The sequence below is a fragment of the Neltuma alba genome, unplaced genomic scaffold (genome assembly GCF_004799145.2).
Source record: "Neltuma alba isolate B1F8T4 unplaced genomic scaffold, ASM479914v2 tig00012193_pilon, whole genome shotgun sequence".
Taxonomy (NCBI): Eukaryota; Viridiplantae; Streptophyta; class Magnoliopsida; order Fabales; family Fabaceae; genus Neltuma; species Neltuma alba.
Window position 1 is genome coordinate 360 of NW_021636733.1, and position 20339 is coordinate 20698.

Below are 20339 nucleotides of genomic sequence, written 5' to 3' on the forward strand. Positions count from 1 at the left end.
ATACTGTATTTAAAATTTGGGAATTATTAAACATGATATTTAAAAGTTTAGTCAAAAAAATATTTAAAAAAAATTAAATATCCCGATCTCATGACAGTTACTGGGTGTTTTTTTTTTTTTTTTTGCCAACAATAATTCATTCCATAATAAATCAACAGTACAAAGTCATGTGAGAACACCATAAAGCAAGATAAATATCACCCTACATTAGTTTTGGCTTTGCATAAATCAGATTCTATAAGTTTACGCAAAAGAGGTGGCGGTCTCATTACCCAATCAGTCGGGCAAGACCCAGCCAAAGAGGCTCTAGCTACCCAGTCAGCAACAGAATTTGCCTCTCTCGGGATCCAACTACACGAGTGGCTCCTTAGACGGTTCCTTGAGAATTGTAGATTCTCAAGGATAACATAGTTCCTCCAACCTGGACTAGGGGCATTGTTGTTCAAGCAATTAATCAGATTTTGGTTATCTGATTCGAATATCACCTCATCAAGGTCATTCTCATATGCATAATTCATTGCCAACTGTAGTGCAGCACCTTCAGCCATCAAACTTGAATCAGCAGCAATTATTCTAGAAGCTCCATCTAACACCCATCCATTAGAGTCACGGACAACAAAAGCTATAGCAGCAATAGCTTCATCTGGTGTTAGTGCACAGTCCACATTAATTTTGAGAGCATTATCATGTGGCAAACTCCAGTTTGCTTTGTCTTCACTCTTCTTTTCATCCCCCTCATTAATAGCATCCGTAGCATTATTCCAGCCTTTAGCAGTCCAGTATTCCTGAATCAACTCCTCTGCTTGTTTAAAGGTAAAGACAGGATCAATGGCGACATTCTGATATAAGAACCTGTTTCTGCTCTTCCATATTGACCAGAGAGTAGAGGCCAGGACAGCCTTTTGCCAATGAGACAGTTGCAGATAGCAGAGGCAATGATTAAACCAGTCAGCAAAGTCCACTGGAGTATAAGCATCAAGATTAAAAGTAAAGAGGCTTCCAAACCAGGTTAATTTCACCCAATCACATTCAAAAAATAAGTGCTTCAACGACTCACTTTTCTCCTTACAAATAAGGCATAAATCCGACACACTGGCTTTCTTTTTGCATAAATTTTCAAAGGTTGGAATAGCATTTTGCATTACCCTCCAAAGAAAATTTTTAATTTTGCTGGGTACCTTCAACTTCCATAATTCTTTCCATAAATTCTTTAAAGGATTGTTAGAAGGACCCTGTACATTACGCATAAGATGGGAGCCATTCACTTTTGCGATCTTGTAACCTTCCTTTACCACATAATTGCACCTTTTCCCCGCGGTCCACAACCATTTATCATCTCTATTAGAAGAGCTTATAACAGTATTTAGGATGGCTCTTTTTTCAAAATCAGAAATGTAATTTTCAATGAGAGAAAGATTCCAACTAGTAGGAGACAATAATTCAGCCACTGTAAGGTTTCTCATATGTTCCAAAGGGCAAACAGAGAGAAGTTTCTTACCCGGAATATCAGCCAGCCAATGATCACCCCAGATACGGGTCCCACGTCCATTTCCTATACTCTTGCACACATTACCATTCAGCACCTTTCGGCCTTCAATAATGCTAGACCACAACCAGGATGCGCGTTTTCCTTTTTTCGCATTCATGAAATCTCCATCAGGAAAGTATTTAGCCTTCAAAATTTGAACCCACAATTGGTTAGGATTATTCAAAATTCGCCATCCCAATTTAGCCAGAAGCGCAAGATTAAAGGCTTCAAAGTCTTTGAAACCCAGGCCTCCATCTAGCTTATCCAATTTCATTTTATTTTTAGCAGTCCAGTGGACTTTTTGTTGATGCTCAAAAGAATTCCACCAAAAGGCATATATGATTTGGTCTAGCTTATTAAAGACCCTTTTTGGGAATAAAAAACAAGACATAGGATAAACAGGAATGGAATTTGCAACTGATTTAATGAGTACCTCTCTTCCTGCCTCCGATAGAAATTTTTTCTGCCAACCCATAATTCTCTTCTTCACTTTATCAGTGACAAAATTAAGCGCCTGGGTTTTTGATTTTCCCCAAACAATTGGCAGTCCCAAATAGTTTCCCGGAATGTCAACCAAAGGAATCTGAAAAATGTGACCAATCTCTTCCTTTAGCAAAGTAGGAGTATTAGCAGTGAAGTATAAACAAGATTTATTGACATTTATAAGTTGGCCAGAAGCACAGCAGTAAATATCAAAAATGTGTTTCAGTTCTCTGCACATGTCAACATCAGCTTGAATAAAGAAGACTGAGTCATCAGCAAACAGACTATGTGTCACCCTAGGACCTCGCCTGGAGACTCTTACTCCCTGAATAACACCAAGTCGTTCTTTTTGTTCAATAAGTTTAGAGAGTACATTTGAAACAATAATGAAGAGGTAGGGAGATAAGGGATCTCCCTGTCTTAAACCCCTTTGAGGGAGGACTTGAGAAATTCTTTTTCCAGCATGCATGATAGAGAAATTTACAGAGTTGATATACCACATGATTCTATCCACCCATGCTCTAGAGAACCAAGTTTCAATAAGAGGGCTTGTAGAAAATCCCACTCAATCCTATCATATGCTTTATTCATATCTAATTTCAGAGCCACTTCACAAGTGCCAGTCTTTTTTGATTTCATATGATGGAATGTTTCATGCACAATAATGATATTATCCTGAATAAATCTTCCCGGAACAAAAGCTCTTTGGTTTTGAGCAATGAGCTTGTCCATGAGAGGCTTTAGTCTATTTGAGATGACTTTTGAAAAAACCTTGTAAGAGAAGTTACATAAGCTTATGGGTCTGTAATCATTTACAGTTTCAGGGCATTCTACTTTTGGGATCAAGACTAAATCAGTGTTATTTAAATCATGGAGCATGAAACCAGAATTGAAAAACTTTCTGATGAGAGAGCAAACCTGGTTTCCCACAATATCCCAGCATCTTTGATAGAAGACTCCAGTGAATCCATCCGGTCCTGGGGCCTTAGAACCCCCCAGTTCGAAAACAGCCTTTTTAACCTCTGTTTCTGAGATCTCAGCCATTAAGATTTTGTTCTCTTCTTCTGTTATAACTGCTTCTAAGCAGCAAAGTGCTTCATCAAAATTCCTAGACCCAGAGTGAGAGAAAAGCTCATTGTAGAACTCAGCAAAATAGTTCCCAATTTCTTCCTCGTTTTCAATCCATTCACTAGACCCTGTTTTTAAGCAAGTTATCCTATTACGACATCGCCTCTGGATTGTAGACATGTGAAAGAACTTAGTATTATTGTCACCACATTTGAGCCAATCAATTCTTGACTTCTGCTCCCAGTAAATCTCCTCTTGATTCCATAAGTCTGCCACTTTTGATTTCAGCATAGCGATTTCACTTGCTATTTCCGCAGACCAAGGGCCACTCAACAGAATTTGGATCTTTTGCATTAATTTCTGAATCAGCTTCTGTGTGTTTCCAAATTCCTTCTTGTTCCAGCATTTTAGCATCTCTCTCAGGGAAAGAAGATTCTGAACAAAGTCTTTAACATGTCCCTCCTCAGGATTTAGCTTCCAATTCTCTTTTATAATTTGCATAAATTGGGGATGACTGAACCAGCACCTATCAAATCTGAAAAGATGGGGACTTTTTCCTTCATACACATCATAACAAATCAGAATTGGGCTATGATCAGATCCTATTGGCTCCAGTACTGCATAATGACCTTTGTGAAAGGTCTCTCCCCAACTAATATTAGCTATTGCTCTATCAAGCCTTTCTCTAATGAACGCCCCCAATTCTCTGTTATTCATCCAAGTGAAATTGCATCCTTTTGCTTCAACCTCAAACATGTTACACTTTGTCATAAAGCACTGAATCTGTCAAGGTCATACAAGGAGCAATCTCTGCCTCCCTCCTTATCAGATTGATACAGTAATTCATTAAAGTCACCACAAATCATCCAAGGAACATCTTCACCAGGATTCAAAAGTTCTATAGACCTCCACCAATGTAGTTTTTGATTGATTGCTTGAGGGCCATAAACCAGAGTAACAGCACCATAATTAACATTATAGATAACTAGAGAATCAAGGTGAATTATATAACGACTTACCACCCCGATTTCAACATGAGTATCACTATTCCACCACAAAGCCAGACCGCCTGATCTTCCAACAGGATCAAAATAGATTCCACAATCAAAGCCACATTTTCTTCGTACCTTCTCAATCTTCTCTCTTCTCATTTTTGTTTCTGATAGAAAAACAAGCTTTGGTTTGTACTTACGACATTGGAACTTTAGATTCCGAACCGTCAAGGTAGTTCCAAGACCTTGACAGTTCCAAGCAAAAATCATAATAACCAACGAAACGCAGAAAATTATTTTGTGAAGATATTCTTCATTGTGCAAAATAATTTTATTTTCCTATTGAAAAATATAGAAATAGCAATGAGAAACAATAATAAAACGAAAATTTAATTAAAAAAAATGATAAAACGAAAAACTTGGCCGCTGAATCATGAGTTTGAGACAAAATACAATAAATCAAACAACAATAATTTTTTTCTAGTAAAAAAATTTTTCCATATTTTTGCGTCTCTCTCTCCTGCCAAGAAAAAGCGCGCAATAAAACCCCTTGTTTAAAAGTAAGCACTGCGGGGGAGGAGATGGGGAAAAATTATAAAGAGGCCTGATGGACAGCTGTTTTCTTGGGCCGAAGATTGCCAGCTGTTTTTTGGGCCGAAGATTACAAGCTTTAGGTTAATGACCTAGAGGCGTAATGGCAGCTGTTTGTTTGGGCCAACCTGTTTTCCGGACAATGCTTGGCATGCTGTTTTTTGGGCCAATGAAGACAGCTATTTGTTTGGGCCAACGACTGACAGCCGTTTTCCGGACAAGTATTGATAAGCTGTTTTTCGGGCCAATAACAACAAGCTGGTTTTGGGCCATGAGTGACAGCTGTTTGTTTGGGCCAACGATAAACAGCCGTTCTCTGGACAATGATTGACAAGCCGCTCTCCCGGCCGATGAATAACAAGCTACTTTTGGGCCAATGATTGACAGCTGTTCGTTTGGGCCAATGATTGGCAAGCCATAAGGAAGTTCGTTTTAATTATGAAGAGGCAAAATTGACAGGCTAGTTTTCAGCCGAAGACAGGGTTTTTGGGGTCAATGATGAACTGGCTGATTTTTGGGCCAGACTGTGTTTCTATGCCGAAGAATGAAGATTGACAAGCTGTTTTTTTTTTTTGGCATAATTGCTTTCTTTTATCAAAGGGCCGAGAGGATGAGAGTTGATAAAATTCCGAAGCCTCAGTTTTTTGGCGCAATTTCTTTAAATTTTACATGATATATCTATATTCTCAAGTTTAATAAATTTGTAGCAAATCTCAGTTTAACAAAAGTGTTAGAGGTTAGTTTGTCACAGAATAATTGCCCCCTTCCCAAAAAGAAAAAAAGCACATCATATAAAATAAGACATGATCAATCACACAACTTATGCAGTGTTTGGAATCACACAACGTTGTTTTATTTAAAATAATATCTTCCAGTGCTTGATAACATGAAATATATTTATTTTTCTAGATTATTTTTGGAGAAATAATAATTCCCCAATGTTAAGAAGAATTATAGTATAAAATACAAATATTCTGTTGGCAGGAAAAAAAATACAAATATTCTCTCAAATTTAAACGTTAGTGAGTAAATAAATTATTAATATTTTATTTCAAAAGAATTAAATTGCCACACCAGTAACCAACGAAACGCAACAGTATGATTTGTAAAGATATTTTTAATAATGGATATAGCAACAATTTTTTTCAATAATCTCCCGTTTTTCTTATAATATTATTCATGTCGTTTTAGAATCTTAAAAGTTTGTAAAACAAACAAAATATAAATCTTATCCATGAAGGGTTAAAAACTGTGTTTTAAAAAATAAAATAAAAATAGCTAGTACCTCCTCCCGAGCTAAATGATCAAGATCCTTAGAGGAGCGTGGCCAAAGCTCCATGAAACCATACCGTGATACAACATCCCGCAGAGAGCTCTCTACTGCTGATGTTCCATCTTCACCTGGTCCAGAGAGTGCTTCTTTTCTTCTTTCTTCAACCTACCATAATACTCAAATGCAAATCAATAAACTTTTTCACAGAGACCTACACAGCCTCCAATAGCAGGGTAATAAAATAAAGTAGACATACTAGATAACGATGGAAATAACAAAATATCTAGTAAATCAAAGCGGATGGCGACCGGCTTAAACTTCATGACTAGTTTACATTTTCTTGCCATCCCGCAAGATCTTGTTTCCAACTATTATTGCGGAATATATAGGAGAAAACTTTGCTTTGAATACATGGATTTACTTTACAATAATGAAGCATAAGGCCATTGGACTTAGTTTAAAAAATCAGCTTCAGGTGATCTTCAGCCCTCTCTTTACAAAGTCATAATGTATCCTAGTAGTGGATTTTCGACAAACATACTATTCCCCAAAAAGCCAACCAACCGCCAAGTGTACAAGAAGAAATCAAAAATATCGTGGAAAAGTAGAAATTTGATAAAAACCTAATTGTGACATGATATGTACGTACCCAAAAGCTAATGTGCTCACCATCAACATGCTCGCAAGGTCTCCGTAACTTTGCTCAAACTGGGTGAACTTTTTCCAGACCTGCAGATAGAAATATTTAACAGCCACATTGGAATTGCAGGTATGCTACAACCACAATCACATTGAAGTCTGTAAGCAACACCTGATAGCCATACAAAGCTAGATAATAGCATAAATTACAAGTGAAAAAGAACAACGCGTCAAACTGACAAGAATATGGAAAATGTCATGCCTTCCTAAATAACAAGGTCCCATATTGCTCACAAGTGTTGCAAAAAGAAAAATGCAAAAGTTTTTATACATGTGGCTATCGAATGGTTGCCAGCAACAAAGAGACCCTTGATCACGTGATCATTAAATTCATACCAAAATTTTCGACAATAAAGACCCTCCACTAGGCAGCCTCACCTATACCACGTATCAATTTAATGAAGATAGTCATACAAATAGTCATTAAAAAAAGTAATTTAACAAAATCCCAACGTTAGAGAAACTTCAATCAAGCCTCAAATACATTCCCCAGTGGAATCTCCATATCCCATGATTTGGAGGTCTTCATCTTCAAACATTCGCCAAAGAAATGGTAAGCACCAAAGCCATTAGGCATTAAATGGAGTGCACAGTAAGCAGTATTTCTTAAGGAAAACAATTATTTCCACAGGGCCAAAACAACACTTGAGCATTTTATCGCACAGCAGTAGTGTTTTTTTAGGTCCCACATTACCTATAATTCTTAGATTCTTTACCAATCAGGCCTAGAATGGAGTAAACATTTACAGCATTTATTTAGAAAAATACTTACTTCTGGTAAGGGGGCAAACACAACATAAGCATTTATTAGTGCATGAGAAATGTTCTTCTTGTTTTTTCTGGGGGGGATAGGGAACACAATATGCACATGCTTGGTTTCCTCCATTGTTGGTAAATTTCACAAAAGAGCAAGAGAAAAAGTTGGTGCCAGGCATATCTCAACTGATTCATCAGATGTAAGTGAACTTAAAGCCCGTTCAAACAAAGCCCGTATATTTTGCTCATCATTCAAACGTGCCAAGAAATCTCCATAGCTAAATTATCAAGAACATCAATCACCACAGTCGATCACTGTATAAAATCAGAACAGTAGCAGTAATAAATTTTTCAGAAAGATTCAACAAAAACATAAAGCAACAAGAAGTAAAGGATCTTGAGGTATTTCATTTTGTAAGCACCTTAAACAGACACCAACATTGCTGGATGTTTTAAGCAACTTTGGTTGCCATATGAAGAGCTCAAGATTTACCAGGTCATGTATAATAAATCCATGATTCATGTAGACAAAACAACCAGTGATGTTCCTATAATTCTAGCAACACTTCAGAAAACAATTTTGAGACTGCACAGTTTAACACCCAAGACATCAGCACACATGGCCAAAAAAGCCTGTACAAGTACCAGCAAAATGTATTACGACAGACCCTACTACAACAAAGAAAACTAACTAATTAAAAATCTCCATATAAAAGCAATCATTACCGACAAATAGCGGTCACTACCCACAAAAAAAAAAAAAGAATCTTGTGCACTTACCATGTGCTGTCACTCACCAAAGAGAAATCAAATAAACAAACCACCAAGGCACGGACTAACTAGAATGCGTTGCAGCATATGGCACAAAGGGGGACACTTAGGGGCCGTGCCCAAAGATAGAAGAGGGTGGAGGAAAGTCCTTACAGGATGTCCTTTTTCAAATGATAGCGCTAATAATATAACAAACTAGTTGCCACAAAACATAAGAGAGGTAATCAACAAAGTGCAATAGGAAAAGGATTGTTGAGCCGGTCGAAGAACTCACTCTAGAATGTAAAAAGGTTCATGCATGAATCGCTTTAGTCCTGCTTCAAAAACATTGTTCGCTATCTAAATAATTGAGCAGTTATCATGCAGTGGTTCAAAGTCTATTTGCCAACAGTATATCTTTTTGGCATTATCAGCTGTTAAAAATCAGAACAATTTTACATTGAGTGGACCCCATGAAGGACACAACAAGGGCGAGAAGGGTGTTGATGGTGTGAACATGCATTCTCAGACTAATAGGGAAGACCAGCACCAACTTTTGTGGAACATCAATTGCAAATTAATAACAGACATCTCCTTGCTCATTCTTTCAGCATACACACACAAATTCCAAGTTATAAAATTACATAGAATTACATATCTAACCATGCACGCATAAACATGCAAAAATTTGTCGGCAAATGTAGGGAAGCAGAATGAATAGAAATAACCACCAGGCACATGATTCTGTAGATAATATAATCTCATGACCTACGGTATAAAAATAAAATAGAATTGACCTCGAGTAATTATCGCATAAAGAAAGGAGAAAATTGTGGCACCTTTGGGTCCTTATCAAGACAAAAGGTAACGATAAACTACAATAAAGAAAATGAAACTCTTAAGGACATCAGAAAAAATACGATCAAGAAAACGCCACTACTAAAGACATCAGAAAAAATTTGATTCTGCAGGTCACATCCACACTTTTATAGCCATATAATTTCATAGTACAAAACAACACTTTTTCTTCTTGCAGCAGGACTTTGAGGATGCTTATACAAAAGTCCTTTAAAAAAAAAAAAAAAAAAGGTTAAGGTTGCAATTAAAAGGTGAGATGTGGAGGCAATAGTAAATGCATTTTGAAAAATATACTAAAATAATGAAAGAAAAGGACCACATACCAGGGAGAGCCTCTACCCTTTGAAAAGGCTATGTACTCCATCCATACAGGGCCAGATTCTATGTCTGCTTCTGTCAGTAAATAATTGGAATTGGTTAAGTTAGTGGGAAGAAAGCACCATTTTGTTATTCTGAATATAGACCACGGATATCTTTTCCCCTTCCTTTGCCCCAAGTATATTTTCAAACCTTAATATCCGTAAACAGTATTACGGAAAGAGGACATTATCTTAGGAAAACATTTATAATAATAAATAAGGACTTCAAATAACAGAAATCTTCCAGCAACACATCTTACAGGAGAAGGCTACTAGCAGAAAGCTCTAAATACATGTAAAACGTAACTGAAGACTACTTTCAGTTCCCATGCACATATTTGGCAGGGTGACTTTAACTAGTTGAAACAAATTTGAAATATACCATTGCGAGGTCCACCAAATAATGCCCAAAAAAAATTAAACAACATATAAGAAAATTAGGTTATTCAAATATGATCAGCAAAAAACAATTATGAAGTGCTTCTAAGCCAAAACATAATCTGCTTCTGTCTTTATGTATACATGCTAATTGCCAAGACATTCTAGGCCAGTAAACTTTAGGACATCCAGTTTCGCAGAAGCCCCTCACTAAATCTCGACCAAGTTTAGATCAATTAATTCTCTCACGTTGGCCTCTGCACCAAACAAACATCTCAAAAAGTAAAAAGTAAAACCAAAGCTGTTATATAATGACCTATAAGAAACGAGGCGATGAGATTGAGGGAAAACATTTACCAGTGTAGTTGAACATAAAATCAAAAGCTTTTCTAGTCTCTTCTCGACCCTCTACCCCTTTCTTGTCATTAACCTTTCTAATGAGACGGATGTAATATCTCCTACAAAGCCAAGATGAAAAACAAGCTGAAATGTTTAACATAATACCAGTAGAGAGATAAAAAGATGGTCATTCATTCATGTTTACAAGGAAAGCAATCCGAGTGGATATTTAAGAATGCCTCTGTTATATTTATACGGTTTCAAAGAATATATATGGGTGGAAAAGTCCTCGGAGCATAGCTTCCAAGCACAAGATAACATCTCCATAGTGAAATGTCGATTATTTTTATTCCTTTCAATACCTAAGAATCGAGAAGGGTGAGCAGAGGTGGAGGGGCCAAGAAAGAAAAATCGAGAAACAAATATTTGAGATGCCAATAGTGTGCATTTACCACATATTCATATGTAATACTAATGTTCAAAACATTATTAACAAAAACGATTGATACAACATATTGACACCAGTTACAGTAATAGTGATCGGAAAGCAGGTTTATTCCGTCATCCATTGGCCTCATGAATCGACAGGCATCAACTAAAAATTTGATTGGTGGCATCATCATTATTTATAGCCATATGTGCCTCCACAGCAAACTTCGTTAAACATTAGCAATGTATAAAATCACGCACTACTACGTGTAAGGAACACCATGGAAGCACCAAATAAAAACACTCATGTTCATTAACCAAAAAGAAAAAAAGAAAAAAAAACACTCACAGCTGTCGGAAACAAGGTGAGAAGTTGCTCGTATATAGGTGTCGCCTCCGCGATTGGTAAATGCTGAATAGAGAAACACGATGAGTGACTGATCCTTTCTTCACACAGGGGGTGAAAGTGTTGTAACAGAGACACGAAATTTGAACTTGAAAATGGGACAAACCCGAGCCTCATTCACCAACATTTCCGCGGTTTCAACATTGTGCTTGTCGGCCACTGGCTTGCTAGAATCAGTAGTATTGTCCTGGAGGGAAAAAAATTCATAAATTTATGGATAATCTGAAGAAGGTGATTGATGCTCAAATTAAAAAGCAACAGCGTCGTGCAATAACAGGTATAGAAGACGCCAACTCAAGGTAAGACTTGATTACGCACACTATCCGTCAAATATACCGTTGAAGGGTTACCCCCTTACCGGGGTCTCAATGAGAACTTGACCGGGGCTTATATATAAGGATCGGCGACGGTAAGGAGCGGTGGCTTAATTTTTACGTTGTTATTTTTTTTACAATGCGTTTTTTCCCGCCACCGGGTAAGTAATTTCACAGGTTTTTTTGTTTTTTGTTTTCCCTTTTAAGGGCCAGAATATGGACAGGCTGTTCGGATTTTTTTTTTTTTAAACAGCTATATCTTTTACTTATGATGGACAGGCTGTTTTTCTATGTGCCAGAATACCAAAAACCGCTAAAAAAATAACTAGCCCATAGAATAATCATTGATAAAATTCTGAAGGCATAAAAATACAAAATTCCAATCACGTAATAATTAAAACACATATTACTTAATAATACCTGATTCTTAACATAAGAGCTAGATAGATAATTTAGAGAAATTAAAAATATTAGTTAAGATAATTAGCTATAACAAATACATGTTGATTTCTCTAAACTACTATTTTTAATCATATATATTGGATATTTTGGGGAAAATGTAAAACAAAATAGATTAAAATTTTATATTTATAACTAAATTAAATTTCCAACCAACTTTTATATTAAGGAGATAGTATATCTATATTTATACACCTAATAAATATCTAGCATTCACTTAAAAAAAAAAAAGGTTTTGTAGGTCCGTTTGGTGCGTCACATGCAGCTCCCTTGGAAAAAATTAGCGCATCATATGAGACGAGATCAGTGAGTCCTGATAAGTCTATGAGTGTGTTTAAATTAGCAGCAAAAGAAGTTATTTTTTCTTAACTTGATTTTTGCAAATGCCAAATACTGTAATATAATTTATGTTTGAACTGGCTTTTATAAAAAGTCAGCTTAAGAAGTTAAAACTTATTTAGATAATTAATAAAAAAAATTAAAATTTATATGTAAAATGATTAAAAAAACATGAATTTTATTAAGTAATACATATATGTATATAATGTGACAATTGCAAAAGAAATATTAAAAATAAAATTCTTAAAAATAAAAAATTTAATTTATTAGGAAGAAATTAAAAAATACTAAATTACTTAATTAAATATATTTAATGGATAAAAATATATATAAATTTGTTTTGACCAGAAAAATATATATAAATTAAAATATGTACATGGAGCATAAGAGTATTAATCAAATTGAATAGTGACGCAGCACCTCTATCCTTATCTTTTTTTTCAGCCACAAACAAAGACAAATACGCGTGCAGAAAGAGGATAAATGGGGAAGTAAAAAATTTAAAACGTAACTAATGCCCTTCACAGCTTCTCTCACAGCACCATCTCGCGAAAGTTAAAAAAAAAAAAAAAGAGAAGAAGAAAAAGAAAGAGCCCATTTGACGTAAAAAATCAGATTCCAAAAATATGCTCATGATTCTAAATATAAAATCTTTATACTAGTGTGTATATCGTACAAGGGTCTTGGGTCTTATATTGGACCGGAGGGGTAAATTCAAACAGTATTTTAACCCCAAAAATTATTTTTACCTGTAAAGATGCTTGTTCGAGCCTCCAACTGTGGTTCCAAATACACCCTATATTACATTATGTAATGCTTGGTGTCACACGTTGTTGTGCGGGCTTGAGGGGATGGCGATGCTGTACAACTTTACAGTTGAGCGGGTTACATGAGGGGTGAGACGCGGTACAGGGTTGGCGCCTTTTTTATAATTACGGACAATATGGCCGAAAAGTTACAAAGAGGCCTCATCTAGAGCTGTTTTCTTGGGCACAGATTGACCAGCTGTTTTTTGGGCCACAGATTACAGGCTGGTGCATGAGAATTGCGAGGAGGTGTAATGGACAGCTGTTTGTTTGGGCCGAAGATTGACGGCTGTTTATTGGACCAAAGATTACAGGTTGCAAGGTAGCGCGTATTAATTAGGAAGGGGAGAAGTTGGCAGGCTGTTTTGTTTTAGCTGAAGCCTTTTTGGGCCAATATACTGGCCGTTTTTTGGGGCTTCAAACACATTACTTGATATTCCTACACTCTCATATTACATAATGAATAAAGGTTTTATATTTAAAACTATATTAAATGTTAGGGGTGAGCAAATTAAAATGGAAACCGAAAACCAAACCAAATCTAATTAGACTTTTTTGGTTCGGTTTTTTGTTTTTATTCGGTTTCTATTTATACAAATTTCGGTTTTTGATTTTCGGTGCGGTTAGTATTAAAAACAATTAGTTTATCCGAATAACTGAAATTAATAAAAAAAAACATGGGCCTCTTGTTATATGTTTCCTTGTCTTTTCCCAAGTCCAAAGTCCAAGCCTAACATATTAAAATTATTTTTTAAAAAAATGTTGCCGTGCTACTGCTACCCTGACCTAAATCCAAAATAGAAATTCTTCGCTCCTCAAAATCTCTCTTTGTCGGTGCTGCGTAAATCTCCACTGGCAACCAGCTCTCCACCATCTCCATTCTTTCATGCATTGCAGAATCAGTGCTGACAGGTGAACGAACACTTTGGGCAGGATGGTGGTAGATCGAAGTGAAGGTAAACACAATCACCATCACCATCACTGTCCTCACCCTCCTATATCTGCTCGACATTGCTGTTGCCTCTGCATTCTATCCTCAGAGGCTTTGAGTAGCATTCTTTCTGTTCATCCATCCCTCTTATTCTGCTCAGGTTTTTCTCCATTAAACACACTACATTTGAATTTTGGAACTGAAACCTTTTAATTTTTGATCCCATTGCTGGGTATTTGAAGCTGCTTTTGGCATACCATATTCTAAATTGTGTGTTGAAATCTTTGGTGCTCAGATTTTCATCTTTTTTACTAGACGGATGATGACGTGCTGTTATTGATTGAAATATGGAATCCAAATTTTGTGCATTTGCTGCCTTGAGTATGCGATTCCCATTCCCTTCGGTAAAATAGAGCCTTCTTTATTTTTTGTTTTAATTTTTCTTATTTTCTGGCAAGTTCTAGGAAGAGATGTGGACTTTTTATATTTATACTCTTTTCAGTTGTTTAGACAATGTATTATGTTTCTTTCGATCTTGTTGAGATTGTTTGGTTTGTATTTTGCATTTAGTTTTGCTTGTTGAGAATTTAGAAATTCTAATTGGATTGAAAAGTATATAAAAAAAAAAACCTAAAACCGATCAAAAAACCGAAAACCAAACTAAAATATTTCGATTAATTTGGTTCGATTAATCTCCATTGATCAGTTTCGGTTCAGTTACAAAAATTAATACAATTTGGTTTTTCAATTTTTATCGAAAACCGAAACCGAACACTTATATACTCACCCATATTAAATGTCAAACTAAATTTTATATTAACTGGCAGAGGTAGTATTTTACATTACAAAAATAATATTTTCCAATGTTTGATAACGTGTAATATATTTATTTTAATGCGTTATTCTAAATTATTTTTAAAGAAATAATACTCCTCACTGTTAAGAAGAATTATAGTTCAGCGTACAAATATTCTCTCAAATTTTAAATGTTATTGAGAAAATATATGATTAATATTTTATTTTAAAAGAATTAAATTACTAGCAACACCAGTAACTAATGGGAAGCAACAATATATTATGTAAAGACACTTTTAATAATGAATACAGCAAGAAATTTTTTCAACGATACCTCCTTTTTCAGTTACATTTTTCTTTGCCCCACTGCTTTCATAGACACTTATTCATTATCTCACATGCCACAGCCCACAATGAGCCCAATCCCGTCTATGATCATCTCCCTGCTCTGTCTGTGCATACTGCATAGCTTCCTCCCACCATGGGCACAAGGAATCTAAATCCACTTATAGTTAAGTTTTTACGAGAATTTACATCCAGAAATTGATTCTCCCAATTCCTGTAGAAGACTTTGCAGTGCAGAGAAATAAATATAATGAGTGGGATCTACATGAATGGATTTAATATATCTCAGCGTTCAAAGCCAACACCCAGTCTCCAAAAAAACAATAATCCTTCCGTCATTTACCCAACAAAAGCTATACAAAAGGCACCAGTCACGTTCTACAAGAGTCAGCTGAATGAACTGAATGGAAGCCCCATCATGTCGAGATGGTTTTTATTCTGCTCACTTGCATTCATCAGCAGGTTTGTCTTTGATTTCTCCCCGGCACTCATTTTGCTGGGTGCTTTGTTCAGGAACAAGCTGACCAACCTTCACATATTTTTCAATGAATTTATACTCCCAGTCCTCCAAAATTACAAGTTCTTCCTCACTCAGACCTTCAAGATTCCCATTGATATCCTCAGGTTTAAAAGAAAGGAGGGCAAGGGCTCTGCTGCATTCTTTTCCGGCAAACATAGCATACGGTCCACCAGGACCATAAAAATTCCTGCATGTGACCATGCAAAAAATAATGTTCATACAATATGATCTGGTACCATCTTCAAATGAATCTAGAAGCACTACAGCATCGACTAATTTGATTCAAAAGTCACACACAAGGACAGAATGATAGCATTAATCAAAATATTCCAAAGCGTGTGTATAATGACGGAAAGAAGAAAAAGAATGCCATAACGTCATCTTAGTGCAAACTCAGGTCATATATGCAGATAGCAGATGACATGGGTTAACATCATTTCAAAGATTCAACGATATCATCCTCCCCGTAGAACATATGACTTACGGACTAACGGACAAGACTATGAGCTTGCTCTTTTCTGTATTTTGTGACACAATATTTAGCTATAATTAAACTCGTATCTTGGTGTCCATTTTCTTTTTGTCGAGCATACAATAGTTCAAGACAGAATCAGTTGAACAGACATATCAAATTAAAGATTTATCCGCTATCCTGAAGAGGCGCAAGCATGGGGCCAAGTCTAAATCCCAAGGAGGCGCAATATATAGAAGAAAATGAGAGCAATTGCTTGACAGTCAAACTAGCATACGCCAAACGTACGCATAAAATTCTAACCTTTCAATTCGTTGGCTTTTGCCCACCACAAATACACCCGTTGCCCGTATAAAATTTCACGCATTTTCATTCATTTTCCCATCCACCAGACAAACAGCAACGAAATCAATGAATTATACAGTTATCGACAACCCATAAAGCCACCCTGGTTTAATATTTGAAGCATGCTCAATTTGTAGCTTATAAGCCATCGCGAATATACTCTTGAGTTATGTTCATAAAACTTTCCTCCAGTTATCAGACAGTCACCGTTAAAACTAGAGTCAAACTTTCAAGTTGGGGAAGAAAAAGGGAAAATTGGAGTACCTGCCGGCAGAGACATCGTAGATCTGGCCTCTGATTGACACTAAGATTGGTTTACTGGGGTCGGAGCCATTAAAGATTCGCAATTCCTGCTCAGTCATCTCTCCCAATTGAACCGCCTCAGGAGCGTCGACGTTCAGGCCATCCAACCCAAGATTGTTTGGAGCGGTAATGGTAGGAGGCCTATTGTAGTCTTCAGGAGAAACAAACATTCCGCAGACTATTCGGTAGACCATAACCATCATAACCAGAATGGTGAAGAAGGCCGTGGGGGATAGGCCTGTGTACCACGTTATCGCCTCCATTACTGTCGAGTGCACACCCATTTGTCGAATAGCTAAAGCTTAAGGTCACTATGTGCGAAGGAGTGTTTGGGCACGGGATACATGGGATATCGGAATCGAAGCTCACAATGGAGAAGAAGATACGAGAATTCCCGGGTTCTCGCAGATAGTGGCGGGTGGGAGGAAGAAAGGACCGACGACACCTAATTTCTCCCACCAACCCACTAGCGCTTTGACGGTTGACATTCGGCGAGGCCGTGAGTGGAGAGAAAGGCATCCAATGGCACCTCACTTATGTTATGGATTTTGCCGAGCACGATTTAAATTTGTACAGTTTTAAATAAATAGGAAATTGACAAAAAAAAAGTATAAAAACTAAACTTAGAAATTATTTATTTCTAAAAACTGGCAACAAAAATAACACTCACGCCATAAAAATTTACAAATGACTCAAGAGTAAAACACTTGAGTCTCTTAAAAATAAATAATTTGTGAATTTGATTCTGTTAAAAAAAAATCAGTTTTTCTCTAAAAGGTTATATTTATAGACATTAATTTCTCACTGTCAGGGCTTGTTTGGAGCTCTGTTCAAAACGGGCTTTTAAGCAAGTTCACGTAAACCGAGACAAAACTCTCCTCACATACTTATCTCGTATTCCGTAAATCACGTTTGAAAAGCTACTTATAAGTCAATCCAAACAAGCCCTCAATCTCCCGATGAGAAAAGAGATAACTCTTTTTCAGAAACCATTTAATCAATTTATTTTGGAATATAAATGTTACTAGTATTTTGTTTTTTTTAAAGTCAATTTTATTTAAATTCATATAAAAAAATTACATAAAAAGATTAGTTAGTCACATTCAGTACCCATCACGGTATGGGGGGGGGGAAGCAGAACATACGTGCACCAAAGATAACTAAAAAGCTAACATAATAAGAACAGAAAAGAGACACAGCATTATACAAATTAAAGCAGATCTGCATTTAAATGGAGTCCCAGGTTGTTGCTAATAAACCCGAGACATCTCAGGTCTGAAATTACAAGTTACACCAACCATTTCTCTGCATTGCATGAACATTTAGTTGTGCGCACATATTTTGTTGAAACTGCATCATATCACATGAATGGACTTGCAAACTTGGATCCAATAGATGACACTGTTACAAGAAATTGAGGCAACCTAATATCTCATGACATTTGTATCGTTTAAGGTGTCGAGATGAGTTCTAAATTCTAATACAACCACGCCAAAGATAAACAAATGAAAAATAGCACTGAAATTTCACATCAGCCATGTGACAACCTGCATGCTTGACACCGCATAGAAACAATACGAAGACAGGCATGCGCTGCATCATTAGTATCTTGTATTTACTGATATATAATATGACATTTATAAATAATTTAAAATAGCTTTGATGCAGCGTGACTTTGCCAAAAAGGCAAAAACCCATTTCTTCTTCATAGACCCAAAGTCGGATGATGAAAAATTATCATGTCCGATTCTTTTGGAGGATGAATCTATAAGAATTCACTTATCTCAATAATAAAAAAACCTACCTTGGCTTCAAATCTGAGCACAGAGCTACTAATATGAGTTGTACTTACGGGTCCAACCTGCTAATTCACAAAAAACTGGTGGATTGATTTGGCTAGCCTATCAGTAAACAAATCTTTTTAACTCTTACCACCAGGCCCACAACCTACCACTGGTTAGTCCACCAACCCCGCCTAATTGACATTTATTTTTTTTATATTTAAATTTTTTAAATTATTATTTTATATTATATTCTATCTAAAAAGATACATATATAATTTATTTGGTGCTTCCGATCAAATATTTTAAGAAAAACAAAAGTATCATTATATTTTTCAAGACATTGAATAAGAAAAAAAACAAAAAAATTTAAGTAAATAATTATTGACAGGTTAATGAGCAGCCTACCAACCCATCTCAACGGATTTCATCCAACCCATCTTCAAGCAATCTATTTATAACCCCAATCATAAAAATCCAATCCATCACGGGTCAACCCACGATCCGCTGACTGCCCATATTGCTGCTCTTACCGGAGACCAATAAGCACAAACTACATTCATCATGCCTATAAGCAGTGCTACTTGTAAGGTTCAACAATTTATACCTTATCTCTTTGTGAGTTGTTGTCTGCCGCTTTTCATGATTGTTCAAGAGCTCGCTGGCGATCACCTTAAAAAGGATTCTTTCATGCTTTACTAGATAAAATCTCATTTTATATAATTACCTCATATATAATGTAAAATTGCTCAAAATAAATTAATGCAGAGAACCTGACAGAGGGAGTAGAGCAACTCTTCCAGCGTCATAACTCCGAAATGGTGGTTATGTTTGTTTATCACATATCATGACATAGAACCCATATCACGCATGTCACAGTTAATTCTGCTCACTCCCTTTGGTTCAGTGTGTAAGACTGACGTGATAGCCACTACACCACTGCAGCAGGATGACCCCCCTTGGTTCTTTACAGTTCTCGTTCGATCTAAAACGCAATATTCAACTTCTTTTACACACACACACACATATATATTTGCTGTAATTAATCTAAGAACTAAAAGAATTTTATTAGTTAAATATAATATTTCAATTTATTCTCTCTCCTCACTTCTAAACTATTTTTATTGATTACACATAATAAATGAATTTTTATTCAATAACAATCATGATTGGACATTTTAGGGAATTTAACTTATAATTGTCACAAATAACTAACCAAACAAATTTCTTTAACTCACTCATAGTTAAGTACTCCCTCCAGTCCATAATATGAGATGTTGGTTGGACGAAAATTACAGTCCAAAATATAAAATGTTGTCAAAATAATTAATGTAATTTTTTAACTTCTGCCTTCTGTTAAATATAAGGATCCAGTTAAACTTTTATCTCTTGATATGTGAGAAAAATTAATTAATTTCTTATATTATAAACTAGAGGGAGTAGCTCTTCAATTAAGAGTGAAAATGATTTTTTTTTTGGGTCAGTTTCAAGAGAGGCAACTAATATTTTCAGTGCCAATAAGCCGGTTAAAACTAGTTTATGGGTCTGTTTGGGTCAGTGTTTGCTAACCCAAAAACAATTTAAAATGAGCTTAAATTTTAAAATAAGCTGGGTCGCAAATCAGACCTGTTTGGCAGAGCTTAAAACCAATTGGGCTTATGTTAAAAAAGCTTATCTGAACACCCAATTGCCATAAGCTGCAAGAAGGAGCTTATGACTTAAATCAGAAGAGCTTTTGGCGGGAAAAAGAAAATTAAGAAGAGCCGTTTTGCAATGTCAGATCCTTTTTTCCTCCCACTCTCACGAGCATCACTTTCGTTTCTTTTTCACTTTATATACCTGAGAAAAAAAAAATTTAATTCACTTAGTCAGTTTCACTTATTCATATTAAATTAATTTAAATTCATTGTCTTATGTCAATTTATTTTTTTTATTATGTTTCACTTTATATTTAAAATATTTTTTATGATTTCTCTAAAGTTTTCAATTTTAATTCACTCATTAAATTTTACTTCTTCAT

At 35.8% G+C, this 20339-nt stretch overlaps 2 protein-coding genes across 7 annotated transcripts; both read right to left on the bottom strand.

Annotated features, from left to right (window-relative positions):
• Window positions 1-748: 748 nt before the first annotated feature.
• On the bottom strand, window positions 749-3526 carry LOC114724608 (uncharacterized). The gene is made up of 4 exons (XM_028910985.1): window positions 2930-3526; window positions 1962-2111; window positions 1499-1673; window positions 749-899 (listed from the first exon to the last, which is right to left on the bottom strand). Exons 1-4 carry the CDS (start codon window positions 3491-3493, stop codon window positions 826-828), a joined length of 963 nt encoding a protein of 320 aa, XP_028766818.1. The 5' UTR covers window positions 3494-3526; the 3' UTR covers window positions 749-825.
• A 2390-nt stretch (window positions 3527-5916) lies between these two features.
• Window positions 5917-17056, bottom strand: LOC114724613 (probable steroid-binding protein 3). Of its 6 annotated transcripts, XR_003738336.1 has the most exons (9): window positions 16500-17056; window positions 14904-15605; window positions 11016-11096; window positions 10853-10915; window positions 10093-10193; window positions 9880-9992; window positions 9322-9391; window positions 6585-6664; window positions 5917-6100 (listed from the first exon to the last, which is right to left on the bottom strand). XR_003738336.1 is itself a non-coding variant. In XM_028910998.1 (2 exons), exons 1-2 carry the CDS (start codon window positions 16820-16822, stop codon window positions 15341-15343), a joined length of 588 nt encoding a protein of 195 aa, XP_028766831.1. In that variant the 5' UTR covers window positions 16823-17056; the 3' UTR covers window positions 14814-15340. The 6 variants fall into 6 exon arrangements, 1 of the variants encoding a protein (XP_028766831.1); XR_003738333.1 differs by having other exon boundaries at window positions 10853-11096; XR_003738335.1 differs by lacking the exons at window positions 9880-9992; window positions 10093-10193.
• Window positions 17057-20339: the final 3283 nt, after the last annotated feature.